The 20,325-nt window shown below is 44.5% G+C and overlaps 2 protein-coding genes across 2 annotated transcripts; one reads left to right on the top strand and one right to left on the bottom strand.

The window, feature by feature from the left end:
• Nucleotides 1–3,662: 3,662 nt before the first annotated feature.
• LOC112220386 (neurofilament light polypeptide) lies at nucleotides 3,663–7,102 on the top strand. Its single transcript, XM_024382262.2, has 5 exons — nucleotides 3,663–3,762; nucleotides 4,057–5,281; nucleotides 5,658–5,782; nucleotides 5,926–6,374; nucleotides 6,509–7,102. The coding sequence occupies exons 2-5, from the start codon at nucleotides 4,232–4,234 to the stop codon at nucleotides 6,805–6,807; spliced, it is 1,923 nt and encodes a 640-aa protein (XP_024238030.1). The 5' UTR covers nucleotides 3,663–3,762; nucleotides 4,057–4,231; the 3' UTR covers nucleotides 6,808–7,102.
• Nucleotides 7,103–13,522: 6,420 nt separating this feature from the next.
• LOC112220387 (neurofilament medium polypeptide) lies at nucleotides 13,523–19,984 on the bottom strand. Its single transcript, XM_024382263.2, is given in 5 exon segments — nucleotides 13,523–14,671; nucleotides 16,634–16,738; nucleotides 16,741–17,558; nucleotides 17,717–17,841; nucleotides 18,817–19,984. Coding segments are annotated over 5 exon segments (2,358 nt in total). The 5' UTR covers nucleotides 19,861–19,984; the 3' UTR covers nucleotides 13,523–14,405.
• Nucleotides 19,985–20,325: the final 341 nt, after the last annotated feature.

Genomic DNA, 20,325 nt, shown 5'->3' with positions numbered 1-20,325 from the left:
GGGTGGTGTGGAGGGGATGGGGGGTCCTGGGTGAGTATGACTGTACTGATGAGTCAGCTTGCGGCAGCACCCCACACCTACACTAAACATTGTCGTTGCCTTGTCAGCAAAATACATACAAACACACTCAAATTCATACACTCATCTCAATAAGTACAGCCAAAATACACAGTATACTGCATCCAAACACGGACTCATACCAGCCTGCTCTTTGACCAGATCCTCATACTGTAAACTTACTGGTCACTCTGCTATCCATTCTGTCAGTCAAGAGTCTTGGATAGTATCAAAGGTGTCCCCTCCCCTCCCCCCACCTCAGGATGAAGAGGAGAAGGAATAGGAGGAAGTGTGTGTCAGCAGTCAAGCAGGCAGGGGGGCAGGCAGGCAGCAGTATTTTTGACCAGTCATGGTTCCCTCTTCAGGCTTCAGCTGAAAGATGAAACTGTTTTTCTTGTTAGGGAATTAACATGAAGTCTAACTTCAAAGCCCTCGGTGTTCCTTCCAGCAAAAGCGATCATGAAAATCTATTTGAATGAATATAACCCATTCCGTATAATAAACAAACCAATACATTATCATTACAAAAATTGAAACATCTTCACAGACATAATTTATACACATTAGCATTACAGCACCTGATAGGGGAGAGTGGGGTATGTTGAGCCATTTTTTACATTTAGTATATAGTATTCTTTTTAACAAAATACAGTATATCACAAAAGTGAGTACACCCTTCACATTTTTGTAAATATTTGAGTATATCTCTTCATGTGACAACACTGAAGAAATGACACTTTGCTACAATGTAAAGTAGTGAGTGTACAGCTTGTTTAACAGTGTAAATTTGCTGTCCCCTCAAAATAATTCAACACACAGCCATTAATGTCTAAACCGCTGGCAACAAAAGTGAGTACACCCAAATTGGGCCCAAAGTGTCAATATTTTGTGTGGCTACCATCATTTTCCAGCACTGCCTTAACCCTCTTGGGCATGGAGTTCACCAGAGCTTCACAGGTAGCCACTGGAGTCCTCTTCCACTCCTCCATGACGACATCACGGAGCTGGTGGATGTTAGAGACCTTGCACTCCTCCACCTTCCATTTGAGGATGCCCCACAGATGCTCAATAGGGTTTAGGTCTGGAGACATGTTTGGCCAGTCCATCACCTTTACCCTCAGCTTCTATAGCAATGCAGTGGTCGTCTTGGATGTGTGTTTGGGGTCGTTATCATGTTGGAATACAGCCCTGCGGCCCAGTATCCGAAGGGAGGGGATCATGCTCTGCTTCAGTATGTCACAGTATGTCACAGTGACCCCCCCACCCCTTCAACCTCTGCAGCAATTCTGGCAGCACTCATACATCTATTTCCCAAAGACAACCTCTGGATATGACACAGTCTTGGACACTATCAAAGGTGTCCCCTCCCCTCCCTCCACCTCAGGAGGAAGAGGAGAAGGAATGGGAGGAAGTGTGTGTCAGCAGTCAAGGAGGCAGGGGGCCAGGCAGGCAGCAGTATTTTAGGATTTTTTGGGATTTCTTTACATTTGATTGTGTTACAAAGTGGATTCAATTGTATTTTTTCCCAACAAACTACACAAAATACTCTGTAATGTGAAAGTAGAAGAAAAATTTCAACATTATTTTAAGATAATTAAAAAATAAAACACTAATAAACCATGATTAGATAAGTATTCACTGCTCATGTCAGGAACACTTTTGGCAGCGATTCAGCGGTGAGTCTTCTTGGGTAAGTCTCTAAGAGTGATTACAGCATTGACTCGTCTTGGGTAAGTCTCTAAGAGCTTTGCACACCTGGATTGTTCAATATTTGCCAATTATTCTTTTCAAAATTCTTCAAGCTCTGTCAAGGTGTTGGGGATTATGGCTGGACAGCAAATTTCAAGTCTTACCATAGATATTCAAGCAGATTTAAGTCAAAACTGTAACTGGACCACTCAGGAACATTTACTGTCTTCTCTTTAAGTTATTCCAGTGTAGATTTGGCCTTGTATTTTAGGTTATTGTCCTGCTGAAAGGTGAATTTCTCTCCCAGTGTCTGGTGTAAAGCAGACTAAGTCAGGTTTTCCTCAAGGATTTTGCTCCATTCTTTGTCTTTTTATACAGAAGTACGACCCAGTCATTGCTGATGTCAAGCATACACATACCATGATGCAGCCACCACAATGCTTGAAAATCAGGAGTCAGTTACTCAGTGATGTTGTGTTGGATTTGCCCCAAAAATAACGCTTTGCATTTATTCTGTGTATTTTTTAAATTCTTTTCACTTTGTCATTTAGGTCATTATTGCTGAGTCACTACAATGTTGTTGATCCATCCTCAGTTTTCCATCCTCAGTAGCTGTTTTAAAATCACCAATGTCCTCATGGTGACCTCCCTGAGCAGTTTCTTCCTGCAGCTCAGTTCAGAAGGACCAGAAGGACTTATTATGTGATTTGTTAAGCCAAAATGTACTTCTAAACAAATGTAGGCTTGCCTGAACAAAGGGAGTAAATACTTATGCAACAACTATGTTTTTATTAATTCGTAAAAATGTCAAATTTTATTTTTACTTTGACATTATGTAGTATTTTATGTAGATCAATGACAAAAAAATGGGGTTGAATACTTGGGGTTGAGACCCACTGTATATTTCAGGATGTTGTGTATCCTTGGAAATAATCAGTTTAGCAAGCTCAGACTCCATGAGATAATCAAATCCATGACTGATCTACAAATAATAATGAGTAGTTATTTTTGATGCAAGGTGATTTGTAGATCAGTCGGCTGCAATGTCGAACAAGTCCCCTGTGTGCCTCTGCTACTCTATCATAGGCTTTCTTCCACACAGGTAAATGTTTTATGTTTTGTTAATGTACCTCTTCAGTGTCATTCGGTCAATTGTTTCATCCCTTGCTGCTGCTCGAATGGACTCTAACTTCATTGGCTGTTCTTTCAAGAACTTTAAGTGGGGGCTAGACCCCTGCTTGTTTTACATGTGTATACACGGGGCATGGTGATGTCTGCTCTGTAAAAATAAAAATGCCCTTTCTTCATATGCATAAAACTGACAAAATGTGATCATCATTTGTATAGGGTATGTTGAGCCATTGGCTCAATTGTCACTGGCCAAATGGCACAACTTACCCCAAAGCAAACATTTTTTTCAATATTAGCTCACACAGCTACAAGAATGCACTTTCATGCTAGGTTCAGGACCTTATATTGAAGCTTATAGAGACCACAACTGATGTATAAAACAATGGTGGTTTCTTCCTTCACAGACTCCATGAAATTATGACCTCTACCTAAAAATTTGGTCACATTATTCATTTTGTATATGGTTTCCTAGAGTCAAGGGGTGGCTCAGCTAACCCTTTAGCACGACTTACCCCACTCTCCCCTACAGAAGAAGTATCTACAGGCACGAAACAGTAGCTTACCAGCCATGACGTATAAGTAAATAAGCACTCTGAGATTCATCGAATATTTGACCATGTATTTGACCAAATACAACCCAGCTGTGTGTTCTGTGTTTATCATTGCAGGTTTTCAGAGGTCATGGGTGTATTTCTCCTATTGGCCAGCAGGGGAGTTGCTGTGTCACTGTATGATTACATGCTGTGTATAATAGGAACACAAAAGCTGCTGTAGAATCAGGACAGCCCATTCTCTTCCCCTGCAGAGAGGACTACGGAACCTACATTCAAATGAGTACAAACTAAAGTCATCTCATGCGACTATTCATTTTTTCTATGACTGCAGGTACAGTGCAGATAATATACTTCACTAGCCAGAGGCTTTAGCTATCTGACTCTACTTTTCTGTACATTAACTTGTGAATATTAGTAGTCAAGGTTACTGTGTATGACAGAAACACTGTAGAGCAACTAAAAACATGTTAACCTCTGTTCTACCCTCAAAAACACAAACATCTCTCTTTCATCTGCCCCCTCTCCCTTTCCCTCCCCATCTCTCGACATCTCTATATCTCCTTCCCTCCCCCTCTCTCTCCTTCCTTATTCTCTTTCTCTCATTCTCCCTCTCTCTCCGTTGCAGTGTTAGGCTTTCGATCCTGCGTAGTCAGAGTTTGGGAAACTGCTTGCGTCAGAGCTCTCCCTTTTGCTATAAAAGCTGGAGCCACTGCAGCAGCATCAGTCTGGGTTCTTCACCGGAGCCCTACAGACATATTCACACAGAGCCCGACAAAGCCGCCTGTCCTCCCAGCACAGCCATGAGTACCCTCGGCTTTGACCCTTACTACTCCTCCTCCTCCTACCGCCGCTGGTATGTGGAGGGAGCCCCCCGAGGGGTGGTAACCAGGGGGAGGTCACGCTCGGCCTACTCAATCCACACCTCTCCCCTGTCCTCTGTGAGCTCCCGTTTGCAGTACTCCTCTCCTGGACGGGCTCTGCATTCATCCCCGGCTTCCTCCTCCTCGGTGGAACTGGAGCTGAGCCAGGCGGCCCAGGTGAGCTCTGAGTTCCGCACGGTGAGGACCCAGGAGAGGGCTCAGATGCAGGAGCTCAATGACCGCTTTGCCGGCTTCATCGACCGTGTGCGGGAGCTAGAGCAGCAGAACCGTGCTCTGGAGGCTGAGCTGATGCTGCTGAGGCAGAGGCATGGGGAGCCTTCCCGTCTGAGGGCCCTGTATGAGCAGGAGGCGCGGGCTCTGAGGGCTGCTGTGGAGGAGGCGCGTGGGGAGCAGCAGGCCGCCCTGGGGCAGAGGGAACGTCTGGGGCAAACCCTGAGCGCCCTACAGGCCCGCTACGAGGAGGAGGTGGTGGCCCGCGAGGACGCGGAGGGAAGGCTGTTGGATGCGCGGCGTGGTGCCGACCAGGCCACCCTGGCCAGGACCGAGCTGGAGAAGAGGGTGGAGACCCTGCTGGACGAGCTGGCCTTCCTCAAGAGGCTCCACGAGGGGGAGGTGGTAGAGCTCCAGGCCCAGGCCCAGCTGGGGGCCCAGGTGGCTGTGGAGATGGAGGCCACCACGCCGGATCTGTCCGGGGCTCTGAGGGACATCCGAGCCCAGTACGAGAGGCTGGCGGCCAAGAACATGCAGTCTGCTGAGGAGTGGTTCCGTGGGAAGGTGGGCTCCCTGACGGAGAGCGTGGCCCAGCACAGCGATGCAGTGAGGAGCTCCAGGGACGAGGCTGGGGAGTACCGCCGGCAGCTCCAGGCCCGCCTGCTGGAGATCGATGCCTGCAGGGGTCTCAATGAGTCGCTGGAGAAACAGTTGCATGACATGGAGGACAAGCAGAGTGCTGAGATCAATGGCATGCAGGTCAGTAGTGGTACAGCGGGACGAATTTATACTGGTACTGCAGGAGCGGTACTGCAGGATGAATTTATATCTGTATTCAAGCAAATACCTCAGAAGGAATGCAATCTAATAGTGAATGTGTTTCTTAATTGCATGTTTAGAAACTGTTTATCAATAGATAGATGACTTGATCAGAATACAAGACACCCATAATGTTTTTAATAATTTGTGCAAAGTGGAACTGATTTAGTAATGTAGAAGGGGAAAAATATTATATTGCATCAAATGTGCATTTTAATAGTCACACTCAACATTTTTTGGCAGTTTACCTGAACGTATAACCTGCTGTAAGAACACACACATTATCCATCACATTACATCTAAACTTCTCCTGTAGGATACTATTGGCCAGCTGGAGAATGAGCTGGGAGCCACAAAGCAGGAGATGGCTCGCTACCTGAAGGATTACCAGGACCTGCTGAATGTTAAGATGGCCCTTGACATCGAGATCGCTGCCTACAGGTAGGATGCTATGAGGAGCATTGACCAGAGCTTCAACTTAAATAAATATAATGTAATAATACTAATGCAAGTCCAGGTCAAGGAAAACCTTTTGTCCTTTAACTCTGAAAGTATATATGTCCCATGATACTTTACTTCTCCAGGAAGCTGCTGGAGGGGGAGGAGTCTCGTTTCAGTGTGGGCGTGTCCGGGGGTATGTCCAGTGTCTACGGCCACACCCTGTCGGCCACACCCTCCTTTGGCCGCTCTATGTTCTCCATGCAGTCCAGCCTAAGCTCTGGCGCCCCCTACCTGATGACTTCACGCTTCTTCAGCTCCTCATTTGCCTCTGGAGATGATGTCATCTCTGCCAGCCTAGCCCAGCAGGACTCTGCCAGCCTACCACAGGAGGAGGAGGAGAAGGAGGAAGAGGATGAGAAGGAGGAAGAGAAGGAAGAGGAGGGAGAGGATAAGGAGGAAGAGGGTGGAGAGGAGAAGGAGGAAGAGGGTGGAGAGGAGAAGGAGGAAAAGGGAGAGGAGAAGGAGGAAGATGGAGATGAGGGAGGCGAGGTGGAGAAAGAAGATGGGGAGGATGCTAAGGACGGCGAAGAAGGTTAGCATTAGCATTATCCCTCAAAGAATATTCTCTATTGTTGTCGTGCATTGCTTAGATGTCAACATTTTTACAATACAGTCTACTAACACAATTATTTCCCTATTCACAATTATAAAATGTTTTGGTTATAGCTGGGGATGAGATGGAAGAGAAGGAAGAAACTGCAAAGGAGGATGGAGAGAAAAAGGAAGATAAGGACAAGGGTGGGGAGCAGGAGGGAAAGGAAGGCGAGGAAGATAAAGAAGATAAAGAAGAGGGTGATAAAGAGGAAGAGGATCAAGCTGAAGCTAAAAGTGAGGAGAAAAAAGATGACAAAGCAGACACCAAAGAAGATAAAGGTGAACCAGAGATATCCAAGACCGTTGGAAAGAGTGAAAAACCTGCCGAAGAGAAGAAAGACCAATCTGAAAAACCAATGGCTAAAAAGTAAGTTTGTGGCCCAAGACTCCACAAGCCAAAAGACAGTCTAATAAAAACCTCAGCTCGAAAAAACAGCAGAAATACCCAATATTTATGACTTCAGTGTGCTTGTTAACAAGGTGCTCAATACAATACATATTTTAGTGCACTACTGCATAAAATCACTGCTTGCAAAGATCCTAAAAAGTCAATTAAAGTCTGGTCACACAATTCCTTGTGTGTGTGTAAGAATGTGTGTGCTGTGCCTGAGTGCAAGTCTGCGAGAGTGTGGTTTCGGATGACTGAATAAATACTATTCAAATGCAGAGTGTGTAATTTATTGTTTTTGTGCTTCATGCCAAATAATAACTCAATTAACAATATGTATCATTTCTATGTCAGATCTGTTCAACTCAACAACAAGGATGAGTTGTTGAATATATTCGTTATAAACTTTTAATTGAAGGTGTGCTTAAAAAAATTATCACATAGTTAACCACAAATTGAATGCATGTAATGGCCTGCTTACAGCAGGTCCAGACTCAATTGATTCAGTCATCAATCAATTCATTAACAGGTTATGTGTCATGATTTACAAACTGTTTACAAATGTTGAACAAACTATCTATTAAATATAATAATAAATAAATATAAGCTGTTTGTAAGAAGACATTAACATGATGGTTTACTATGATCAATAGCCTGTCAGATCTCGTTTAGACGGTGTAGAGCGGTCGTACTCAAACTTTTCAGCAGGGGCCCCATTTTGTCAGCCAGAATTTCTGGAGGCCCCATTTTTTCCCCAATAATTCATTGCGACCCCACCACATTCCAAATCTAATGACACAACCTTAAAATCGGTAAGTTTCGATTTTTACATCAACAAATAAGCTTAAATTCAATGCATTTGAATCTCTAATAAATAAATACATTTACTTAATAAAACTATATCTTTGAAACTATCTTTCAAAAAAGGTTTGTATATTGTCCCATCCAATAATCTGCACTTTTAATATTTTGTTCCTCAAGTGCAGTTACCCCACGACGCCACTAGGGGTAGCGACCCAGACTTTGAATACCACTGGTGCAAAGCCATCTTATAAACACAACCATTCATCTCTCTGTCACGACGCATCACGACGCACTAGCAGGGGCCTGACAGATTTTTGTGTTGTAGCACAAGGTCTGGCAAGGTCTACATCAGATGCTTCATCAGCTATGCAGAACAGGTCCAGTGTGTCAGAGAAACAGATGCTGAGGAACGGGATGATCTTCAGACAGTGATGGCATTATTATTAGCTCATATCAGGGCTGAGAACGATAACATCTCTGGTTTTTATTGCTTTTAAGACATTGTGCTAACTCTATGACTCTTGGCAATTTAGTTGCTTCCTTCAGCACATTACGTGAGGGCTGGCTAAAATCATGAGTGGAAGAGGTACAGCAATCAGCAGTCATCCAGGGACAGCACTAAAGAATAAACGAGGTAGTATTAACCAACACCTGCATTGCAGAGGTGTGGATATATCAGTTGGAAAACTGTTTCTAAGCTACTAGGGCGGAAGGTGTACGTGACATTGACATTAGAAAGAGCCACATTTGATATCCCACTGCTTCTATGGCTACTTTAGTCTGTTTTTATTCATGCTATTTGGCAATGTCCACTGATGAAAGGGGTTCAAATTGCTCTGAGTGAACAAAGCATCGTCACCAAGAAGCAAGTCCGCAGGTGCAGTACAGTCTGGGTCATGTGAGGACATGTAATGTGAGGACAAGCAATGGAAGTGCAGCTCATATAGTAGTCGTAGCCTACAGGCAGACATTTCTAAGATGTTCTTATTTTGATTTAGAGTGCCTTTGGAAAGTATTCAGACCCCTTGATTTTCCCCACATTTTGTTAGGTTACAGCCTTATTCTAAAATGCATTTTTTTTAAATCCCCCTCATCAATCTACACACAACACCCCATAATGACAAAGAAAAACAGGTTTTTAGACATTTTTGCCACAAAAATACAAATAAACTGAAAAATCACATTTCCATAAGTATTCAGACCCTTTACTAAGTACTTTGTTGATGCACCTTTGGCAGTAATTACAACCTCAAGACTTCTTGGGTATAATGTTACAAGCTTGGCACACCTCAAGATCTCTCAAGATCTGTCAGGTGGGATGTGGAGAGTTTGATGCACAGCTATTTTCAGGTCTCTCGAGAGATGTTCGATCAGGTACTGGCTCTGGCTGGGCCACTCAAGGACATTTAGAGACTTGTCCCGAAGCCACTCCTGTGTTGTTTTGGCTGTGTTCTTTGGGTCGTTGTCCTGTTGGAAGGTGAACCTTCGCCCCAGTCTGAGGTCCTGAGCGCTCTGGAGCAGGTTTTTCTCAATGATCTCTATGTACTTTGCTCCATTCACCTTTGCCTCAATCCTGACTCGTCTCCCAGTCTCTGCTGCTGAAAACCATCCTCACAGCATGATGCTGCCACCACCATGCTTCACCGTAGTGATGGGGCCAGGTTTCCTCCAGACGTGACCCTTGGCATTCAGGCCAAAGAGTTCAATCTTCAATATTTTATTTCACATTTATTGAACCAGGTAGGCTAGTTGAGAACAAGTTCTCATTTACAACTGCGACCTGGCCAAGATAAAGTAAAGCAGTTTGACATATACAGCAACACAGAGTTACGCATTGGAATAAACAAACATACAGTCAATAATACAGTAGAAAAAGTCTATATACAGTGTGTGCAAATGAGGTAGGATAAGGGAGGTAAGGAAATAATTAGGCCATGGTTGCGAAGTAATTACAATATAGCAATTAAACACTGGAATGGTAGATGTGCAGAAGATGAATGTGCAAGTAGAGATACTGTGGTGTAAAGGAGCAAGATGAATAAATAAATACAGTATGGGGATGAGGTAGTTGGATGGGCTATTTACAGATGGGCTATGTACAGGCCCAGTGATCTGTGAGCTGCTCTGACAGCTGGTGCTTAAAGTTAGTGAGGGAGATATGAGTCTCCAGCTTCAGTGATTTTTGCAGTTCGTTCCAGTCATTGGCAGCAGAGAACTGGAAGGAAAGGCGGCAAAAGGAGGAATTGGCTTTGGGGGTGACCAGTGAGATATACCTGCTGGAGCGCGTGCCACGGGTGGGTGCTGCTATGGTGACCAGTGAGGGATAAGATAAGAGATAAAATAAGATAAGGTGGGGCTTTACCTAGCAGAGACTTGTAGATGACCTGGAGTCAGTGGGTTTGGCGACGAGTATGAAGCGAGGGCCAGCCAACGAGAGCGTACAGGTTGCAGTGGTGGGTAGTATATGGGGCTTTGGTGACAAAACAGATGGCACTGTGAAAGAATGCATCCAATTTGTTGAGTAGAGTGTTGGAGGCTCTTTTGTAAATGACATAGCCAAAGTCGAAGATCGGTAGGATGGTCAGTCAAATTTAATGGGGCATGCTTATTTAAGATGTTGAGGAAGGCACTTTTAAAGAATAACCAGGCATCCTTTACTTACGGGATGAGGTCAATATCCTTCCAGGATACCCGCGCCAGGTGGATTAGAAAGGCCTGCTCACTGAAGTGTTTTAGGGAGCGCTTGACAGTGATGAGGGGTGGTCGTTTGACCGCAGACTCATTATGGATGCAGGCAATGAGGCAGTGATCGCTGAGATCTTGGATGAAAACAGCAGAGGTGTATTTGGAGGGCAAGTTGGTTAGGATGATATCTATGAGGGTGGAACTAAATGGTTGGTTAAGGCAAATTGAGCAGGGCTATGGGCTCCACAGTGAAATAAGACAATAATCACTATCCAGGACAGTAATGGACAAGACATATTGATATTAGGGAGAGGCATGCGTAGCCCAGTGATCATAGGGGTCCAGTGAGCGGTTGGACTGGCTGGAGACACAGCGATTCAGACTGCTAGCAGGCCGGGACGGTGGAAAGACTGATTTAGCCTCCACGTGCGGTGACGTCGATAGACCAGTCGTGATGGATTAGTAGGGTTCTGAGTAGCAGAGGGGTCCAAGTCCAATAGGCAAAATAGGTATAGTGGCCCAAGAAATTGGCCGATGGATCTATTCAGCTAACAGTCCAAGATGCTCTAGACAGCTAGCGGGCCGTGGTTAGCAGGCTAGCAGACGGGCATTCAGGGGACGTTGTGACCTAGGGGCCAGTTGAGTACCCCCTCGAGCAGATTACGTCGGTAGTCCAGTCGTCAAGGATCGGCGAGGTTCAGTGCCCCGTACCGGCAGTAGAAGGGGTCTGGGTATTGTAGCCCAGGAGTGGCTGATGGGCCTCTTCAGCTAGCCAGGAGAATAGGCCTAGCATGGGCTAGCTCCAGGCTAATTGGTGCTTGCTTTGGGACAGACGTTAGCTAGGAGTAGTCACTCGGATTGCAGCTAGCTAGCTGTGATGATCCATGTGAAAGGTTCAGAGCTTGCGGTAGGAATCCGGGGATATGGAGAGAAAATACGTACGGTTTGAGTCGTGTTGTACAAAGTGGTGAGAGCTTGCCGAGCTTAAGGTTAGCTGATGACCACTAGCAGTGGTTAGCTGACTACTAGCTAGTAGCTAGTGAGCTGGCAAGCTTCTGTTGGGGGATTCAGGTTCCGGAGGTAAATATACTTTAGAAAAAACAGATCCACACCATGTTGGGTGAGGTGGGTTGCAGGAGACTATTATGAAGTTGAGGTTTAGAGAAATATAAAAAAGATGTGCGAAGAAAAAGATATAAAAGATCTATACATGGGACATGACAAGATGAAGGACAAAGACGTCTGACTGCTACGCCATCTTGGATTTGCAGAAAATCTTGTTTCTCATGGACTAAGAGTATTTAGGTGCCTTTTGGCAAACTCCAAGCAGGCTGTCATGCGCCTTTTACTGTTAAGTGGCTTACATCTGGTAACTTTACCATAAAGGCCTGATTGGCGGAGTGCTGCAGAGATGGTTGTCCTTCTCGAAAGTTCTCCTATCTCCACAGAGGAACTGTGGAGCTCTGTCTTAGAGACCATCCCTCCCTGACCAAGACCATTCTCCACCGATTGCTCAGTTTGGCAGGGCGGCCAGCTCTTGGTGGTTCCAAACTTCCATTTAAGAATAATGGAGGCCGCTGTGTTCTTGGGGACCTTCAATGCTGCAGAAAAGTTTTGGTACCCTTCCCCAGATCTGTGCCTCGACACAATCCTGGCTTGGAGCTCTACGGACCTTATATAGACAGTTGTGTGCCTTTCCACATCATGTCCAATCAATTGAATTTACAACAGTGGGACTCCAAGTTGTAGAAACATCTCAATGATGATCAATGGAAACAGGATGCACCTGAGCTCAATTTTGAGTCTCATATCAAAGGGTCTGAATACCTAAGTAAATAATGTTTTCTGTTTTTTATTTGTAATAAATTTGCAAACATTTCTAAAAACATGTTTTCGCTTTGTCATTATGGGGTATTTTGTGTAGATTGCTAAGGATTTTTTTATTTAATCAATTTTTGAATGAGTCTGTAACGTAATAAAATGTGAAAAACGTAATGGGGTCTGAATCTTTTCCGAAGGCACTGTATGTCATCATATTTTTTTTAAATGTTAGATAGAATATTTTGTTCTGAAAGTTTTAGGAACAAAAAATTATATGTAACACTCCAGGTGTTATCGTGCTTTGTGGCATAGAATCAGACCAACTATCCTTCTGGCATTATAATAAGGATTCATTCACTGTGAGTGAGTGATAGGCTACATTTCAAAGAAACCTCTTCATGGATTCTGCCTAAGATAGTCGCTGTCCATTTTCCAGTGGTGCTGAATTTCAAATTACGATCGGGTTGCTGTCTGCTTTAATGTTGCTAAATCTCCGAAGGACCTATCACTCAATTGTTTAACTTGTCATGTAAAATACTTAGAATTAAATATGTATAGTTTAAAATCATGTTTAACAATGTAGGTAATGTTGTTCTCAAATAATGTAGCTATTTGCTGAAACTGCATAAACATCTCTCAATATTAATACAGTATCTCATATTACTCTCTCATGTTCACTGTTGTTTTAATATTATTTTACTATCCTAATTTATTTAATATTGTTTTACTATCCTAATTTATTTTATATTGTTTTACTATGCTAATTTATTTAATATTGAATTACTATCCACATTTTTTTCATATTGTTTTGCTATCCTAATTTAAAAAAATATTGTTTAACTATCCTAATTTATCTATCTTAATTTGATATTTATCTATCTTCATTTTATATTTATCTATCTATCTTCATTTTATATTTGTTAATCTTCATTTTATATTTTTCCAGAAATGTATTGTTTTTCTTTCTCACTGTTTTATTATTTTATTTATGTAAGTGAAGTACATTGAATTGCATTGTTTATGGTAAGAAATGTGCTATGTAAATAAAGTTTGATTTGATAAATCAAGTGATATAATAAAATGCTATTTGCATGAACATGCCATGGGGTGCATCATTTATATTATGGTTTGTGGATCATTCTTTGATGGTATGCACATATTACAGTGTAGCTTTAAAAATCTGTAGAGGACAGCCTCTGGATGGTGATATGATTTTTGTATAATTTCTAGGCTACAAAAGATCATGAAGCATGCAATCCCACCCCTATGAAAGCAGATGAAGAAATAGAATAGTGTGCATGTTGAGGTGAGACAGCTACTGTAAATGAACAAGTGAAAGGACATGACAGGACAATTGCATAAAGGAACAAGAGACCATATTTGTATTTCAGTATGACATTTATTGAGCAAATGCTGCTGGGAAATAGTTCATGATGAGTAAAGACATGGGAGTGCAAACTGTAGCACCTCATTTAAATTCACTATTTAAATTCAAGTCCATCCTATGCATACAAGAATGTCTGTGTGCGCATTTACATATTTATTTTCAATTGCACTCATTAGGTAAACATAATAGATACTGATAAAAAGCATCTTTAAGGCTCAGAGTTTCTTCAAGGTTCTTAATGCTTTAGTTGCTTTGGGTACTGTATGTTTATGATCATCAGTACAATGCACCATCGTCTTTCTCATTCTTCACTATATTGTGTTGTAGACGATTGTATTTTTGGCTCAGTTGGTATCTTCACATAAAAAGGCTAGTCCTTTTGAACATGTGTCTCTAAAGTGGACCCTCCAACACAGGCACCCCTTTTTGAATTAACATTTGAATGAACATACATTTCTATCACTCTCCCACCCACATACAGTATGCATCTAAACTGTAAACCTTCCATCCATCCATACAGGTTAGAGCGGAGGGGTCTCCCTCCCTGAGCTAGCATGCAGAAGCCCCCACCTGTGAGCCCTCCCATGAACTGCAGGGAAACATGAAGACAATTAGTAATCTGTCCCATTAACAAATTTTCCTGATATAATCTGCAGCAAAACCCATTTAAAGCTTTCTCTCAACATGCATTTTTTAAACGTTAGCTTTGTCACATCATATGGCTTCTCTCGTTGCTTTTCTGTATGTTTGAGAGTGGTTCTCTTTATTACATCGCTCTAGCTCTATGATTTCTTTGTTATGTTAGTTCTGGGTTGATTGCTTTTTGTCGTGTCATCTTTGTTCCTCCTGAGTGGGTTGGATGGAGCGCAGTTACTCAGTTTCAGTCAGGTAATCTTCTCCACATCTCCGTTCATGGCTGCATCTTTCTTTTCTACCTTCCTCTCTTCCTCTGAATCACTCTTTTTGTCTACTTTCTCTTCTGCAGCCTTGGGGGCCTCTGACATTGGAGCTTCTGGTTTGGGGAACTCACCCTTAGGGGACTCTGCCTCGGGGGATCCTAATTTGGGGGATTCAGATTTGGGGGATCCTGTAGTTTTTGGGGATTCAGATTTGGGGGATCCTGTAAATTTTGGGGATTCCGATTTGGGGGAGCCAGCAGGTTTTGGGGATTCAGATTTAGAGGATCCAGCAGGTTTAGGGGATTCAGAAGTAGGGGATCCAGCAGGTTTTGGGGATTCAGATTTAGGGGATCCAGCAAGTTTTGGGGATTCAGATTTTGGGGATCCAGCAGGTTTTGGGGATTCAGAAGTAGGGGATCCAGCAGGTTTTGGGGATTCAGATTTAGGGGATCCAGCAGGTTTTGGGGATTCAGATTTAGGGGATCCAGAAGGTTTTGGGGATTCAGATTTGGGGGATCCAGAAGGTTTGGGGGATTCAGATTTGGGGGATCCAGCAGATTTAGGGGATTCAGATTTGGGGGATCCAGCAAGTTTTGGGGATTCGGATTTGGGGATCCAGCAGATTTAGGGGATCCAGCAGGTTTTGGGGATTCAGAAGTGGGGGATCCAGCAGGCTTTGGGGATTCAGATTTAGGGGATCCAGCAAGTTTTGGGGATTCAGATTTAGGGGATCCAGAAGGTTTTGGGGATTCTGATTTGAGGGATCCAGCAGGTTTTGGGGATTCAGATTTGGGGGATCCAGCAGGTTTTGGGGATTCAGATTTAGGGGATCCAGCAGGTTTTGGGGATTCAGATTTAGGGGATCCAGCAGGTTTGGGGGATTCAGAAGTAGGGGATCCAGCAGGTTTTGGGGATTCAGATTTAGGGGATCCTGTAAGTTTTGGGGATTCCGATTTTGGGGAGCCAGCAGGTTTTGGGGATTCAGATTTAGGGGATCCAGCAGGTTTGGGGGATTCAGAAGTAGGGGATCCAGCAGGTTTTGGGGATTCAGATTTAGGGGATCCAGCAAGTTTTGGGGATTCAGGTTTTGGGGATTCAGGGGGATCCAGCAGATTTGTGGGATTCAGAAGTAGGGGATCCAGCAGGTTTTGGGGATTCAGATTTAGGGGGGGATCCAGCAGGTTTTGGGGATTCAGATTTAGGGGATCCAGAAGGTTTTGGGGATTCAGATTTTTGGGGATCCAGCAAGTTTTGGGGATTCAGATTTAGGGGATCCAGCAGGTTTTGGGGATTCAGATTTGGGGGATCCAGAAGGTTTTGGGGATTCAGATTTGGGGGATCCAGGTTTTGGGGCAGGTTTTGGGGATTCAGATTTAGGGGATCCAGCAGGTTTTGGGGATTCAGATTTGGGGGAGCCAGGTTTTGGGGATTCAGATTTAGGGGATCCAGCAGGTTTGGGGGATTCAGAAGTAGGGGATCCAGCAGGTTTTGGGGATTCAGATTTAGGGGATCCTGTAAGTTTTGGGGATTCCGATTTTGGGGAGCCAGCAGGTTTTGGGGATTCAGATTTAGGGGATCCAGCAGGTTTGGGGGATTCAGAAGTAGGGGATCCAGCAGGTTTTGGGGATTCAGATTTAGGGGATCCAGCAAGTTTTGGGGATTCAGGTTTTGGGGATTCAGATTTAGGGGATCCAGCAGATTTGTGGGATTCTGAAGTAGGGGATCCAGCAGGTTTTGGGGATTCAGATTTAGGGGATCCAGCAAGTTTTGGGGATTCAGATTTAGGGGATCCAGCAGGTTTTGGGGATTCAGATTTAGGGGATCCAGAAGGTTTTGGGGATTCAGATTTTGGGGATCCAGCAAGTTTTGGGGATTCAGATTTAGGGGATCCAGCAGGTTTTGGGGATTCAGATTTAGGGGATCCAGAAGGTTTTGGGGATTCAGATTTGGGGGATCCAGAAGGTTTTGGGGAATCAGATTTGGGGGATCCAGCAGGTTTTGGGGATTCAGATTTAGGGGATCCAGCAGGTTTTGGGGATTCAGATTTAGGGGATCCAGAAGGTTTTGGGGATTCAGATTTGGGGGATCCAGCAGGTTTTGGGGATTCAGATTTAGGGGATCCAGAAGGTTTTGGGGATTCAGATTTGGGGGATCCAGCAGGTTTTGGGGATTCAGATTTGGGGGAGCCAGGTTTTGGAGATTCAGATTTGGGGTTACAGCTTTGGGAGATTCATTTTTGGGGGATCCAGCTTTTGGGGACTCAGACTTCGGGGACCCAGCCTTTGGGGATTCAGCTTTTAGGGAGTCTGGCTTGAGGGCTTTGGGGACTCAGATTTCTGGTCCTCAACTTTTGGGGCCTCACTCTTGGGGGCTTCTGTTTTGGGAGCCTCTGTCTTGGCTACAGCTGCCTTCTCATCTGTTTTGTCTTCTTTCTCATCCTTTCCTTTCTTCTCATCTTCCTCATCCTTATCATCTCCATCTTTGGATCCTTTGTCACTACCTGCATCTTCATCTTGATCATCACCCTCCTCTTCTCCCTCTCCCTCTCCTGTCTCCTCTTCTCCTCTGCTTCCCTCCTTCTCTCCAACCATCTCTTTGTCAGGAGAGGCCTTTGATTCTGGGACTTTAGAGCACAGGACTGTCTCCTCTAATTCCCCCTCTCCTTCTCCCTCATCACCACCTTCTGTATCATCTCCCTTCTCACCCTCACCCTCTTCTCCCTTCTCACCCTCTTCTTCTTTTTCTCCCTCTTCTTCTTCATCATCACCTTCTTTGTCCTCCTCTTCCTCCTCAGCAGGTGTGGTGGAGCTAACTTGGGCTTCAGTGGTGGCTACAACCTCTTCTGATTCACCCTCTCCCCCTTCTCCCTCTGCTTCTTCTCCTCCCTCTTCTCCCTCATCCTCTCCTTCATCTGTTGCCTCTGCCTCCAGAGTGGCAGAAAACTCCTGGGCCATGTCAGCCAGGGCCTGGTCCATCTCATCCTTCTCATCCTCTACCCTGGTCTCCTCGATGATCTCCTCTACAAACTTATGCTGGACTTTCAGTTTGGGAGGCTCATACTTGGACTTCTTAGAGGAGGTGATGGTGTGGTGGTAGGGGAAAGTGCTAAAGTGGGTCTCTTCACCTTCTAGGAGTTTCCTGCAAGAACAGTAGAACATGAGATATAGTTTAGTGTAGGCCTAATATAAAAATGTAGTTTATATATATAAATTCGATCTTTCTGTTTTTATTACACATGATATATAAAAAAAAAATGCAATGTTAGTCCTAATTAGCGCTCTGTTGTCGCACTGTACCTGTAGGCAGCAATCTCAATGTCGAGGGCCATCTTCACATTGAGCAGGTCCTGGTACTCACGCAGATGACGTGCCATCTCCCACTTCGTGCCCTTGAGCTCATTATCCAGCTGGTGGATGGTCTCCTGCAGAGAACAAGACCGAGAGACACAAGCTGGTTAAGAGCTATTATTTCTTATGCCCATATGGAACCCTGAAATGATACTTGGTTATTTATTTCTGGTGTAGGGAAGACACACTTCTCCATAAGGACACTGCTTTCTAAACATCATAAGAAAACGATCAAAAATACAATGTCCTATTTGGTGATCCTGGTAATTACTTCACAAGCACATTTAAACTTGTATAGGACTACATTTGAAACAGCACTTTGAGATTCCAATAAAATATCATTGCAATATCAATTGAAACTGTGAAGTCCTCCTTTCTCATTTATGAAAGGTGAAAGTGCAAATAATTGGATAGATTGGACTGTTGTTGTGTTAAATAATGTATTCTGACACAGTGAACAGCACTGTGTTTCAAGGGCCCCGAGTCTCTGGCTCAGCAACGAAAAAATAACAAAAAAACAGTCTGCTGCATTATGTCTTCCCAACCCTATAACGTGCACCAAGTGTCGCTGCTTATGCGTTGCCTAATGCTCCAACATTTGGAGATGTTAAATCTGTGTCCATAAGATGTCAGCATTGTGCCATTTAGGCTATCTAAAGCAAAAGCGCAGACACTATTGGGCAGAGTTTATAGCCTAGTTAAAATACATGCATTTAGGGCCCACATAATAAAACAATTTAGTTCGTTCAAAATCAAACTAATACAATATGTGGGGACACAATGCAAGTGTGTGTCTTTCTCTCTATCAAAGTAGGAGACTCTCCTTATAAGTAGACCTACATTTAAAATAAGAATAAAAACCTCAAAGGTGTCGTGATAATAATCTCAATTTGATATCAACGAAAAACACATCTTATTATATAATTTATTCTCTCCACTACATTGCTTCTCTTTACACAAAGAATACAACTTTATAGAATACTTCACCATTAAGCCTGTGGCTGGGGGTTTCTGTATGAAAAGAATGCCTACAGCGGGTCTCATCATACCTGCAGGCTGGACAGGTCGTTGTTGTGTCGGTCCTCGATGTCATTCAACTGCCTCTCCAGTGACTCCCTGGTTCCACGGACGGATTCTAACTCCACGGTCTTGGACTGAAGCTGGCGACGGTAGGCTGCTATCTCATCACGGGCGGACTTGATTGCATCTTTGTTTTGTGCCGCAGCATCAGTGAGCTTGGAGTAGCGGCACGTGAACCAATCCTCCACCTGCTGCAGGTTCTGGTTGGAGTGGCCCTCGAGCTGGGTGCGGATCTCCCGGAGCGCCTCGGTGATGTCCGTCTTCTGGATGTCTTTCCTCTCCATGGTCACCTGCGACGCCTGCACCTGGGCGAACAGGTCGCTCACCTCTTCTTCGTGGTTGTTGCGGATAAAGGCAATCTCGTCATGCAGTGACTGAACTTTCTTCTCAAACTCTGACTTCACCAAATCAGAGTCGGTCATATCTTTTTTCAACGCCCGGATGATGCCTTCCGTCTCATCCCTGATGCGGGCTTCCTCATCGAAGCGGTCCCTAATTCTCTGGATGTCATCCTCGACGTGGTCCGTGTCGAGCTGGATCTGCGCTTTATCGTGGTGAATCTGCTCCAGCATGGAGCGCAGCTCCTGGAGTTCCTGGTCGTATAAATCGCCTAGCTGGGATTGCGACACCTGCTTCTGCCGCAGCGTCTGGATCTCCTCTTCAATCTGGCTGTTCTGCTGCTCCAGGTAGTGCACCTTGTCGATGTAACCGGAGAAGCGGTCGTTGAGCCCCTGGAGCTGCTCTTTCTCGTTGGAGCGCCTGTAGTCTCCGTTCGTTTGATTGAAATCAACGCTGTCGGCGGAGCTGAGGAGTGTGGAGCTGTACGCTCTGGCTACCGGCATATTGACGCTCCTCTTGTAGGAGGAGGTCATCGTGGAGCCTGGGCTTGCCCTGGACCAGGACTGAGAACGGAACCCGCTTGAGGGGGTGCCAGTGGAGCGGCCGTAGGTGGTCCTACTATCCATACTTCTCCTGAATGGACTCCCTATCGTGTCCACCGGGTGGTAACTCATCCGGCCAGACCAGGGGTTGCGTGTGCAGATGGAATGGAAGGTGTCCGAGGTGGAGGAGTGGGGTGAGTATGTGTTTGCAGGTGCGGGGTGGATGGCGCTCACAGCATTCTTAGTCTCACCGGCTGTCCTTTATACAGGAGAAGCTTATCGCTAACAAGGCAGAGACTGTTTTTACTGGCCCATTGATCGAACGGAGGGGGAGGGCCATGTCTCAACCCTTCATACTCTATATAAATGAAACACTACTTGAGTGTGTGAGGGTTCGTGGGTGGCCGTTTCAAAGCAGAGAAATGATCACACATAGGGAGAAAAAAGGAAATGGGGTGATTATCATTAGGATGTTTGGGATAGCCTATGTGTCCTTGACGTTGATGTGTTTATCATTTGTCTCTTGTCATACAGTTTCCTCCAAATTTTGAACATTCGAATAAGAGAGAAAATTATACTTGCATCTCTGCATTTGCT

The sequence above is a fragment of the Oncorhynchus tshawytscha genome, linkage group LG20 (genome assembly GCF_018296145.1).
Source record: "Oncorhynchus tshawytscha isolate Ot180627B linkage group LG20, Otsh_v2.0, whole genome shotgun sequence".
In the NCBI taxonomy this organism is placed as follows: domain Eukaryota; kingdom Metazoa; phylum Chordata; class Actinopteri; order Salmoniformes; family Salmonidae; genus Oncorhynchus; species Oncorhynchus tshawytscha.
The sequence above is the reverse complement of the archived record's forward strand: the minus strand, read 5'-3'. Positions and strand labels throughout refer to the sequence as shown.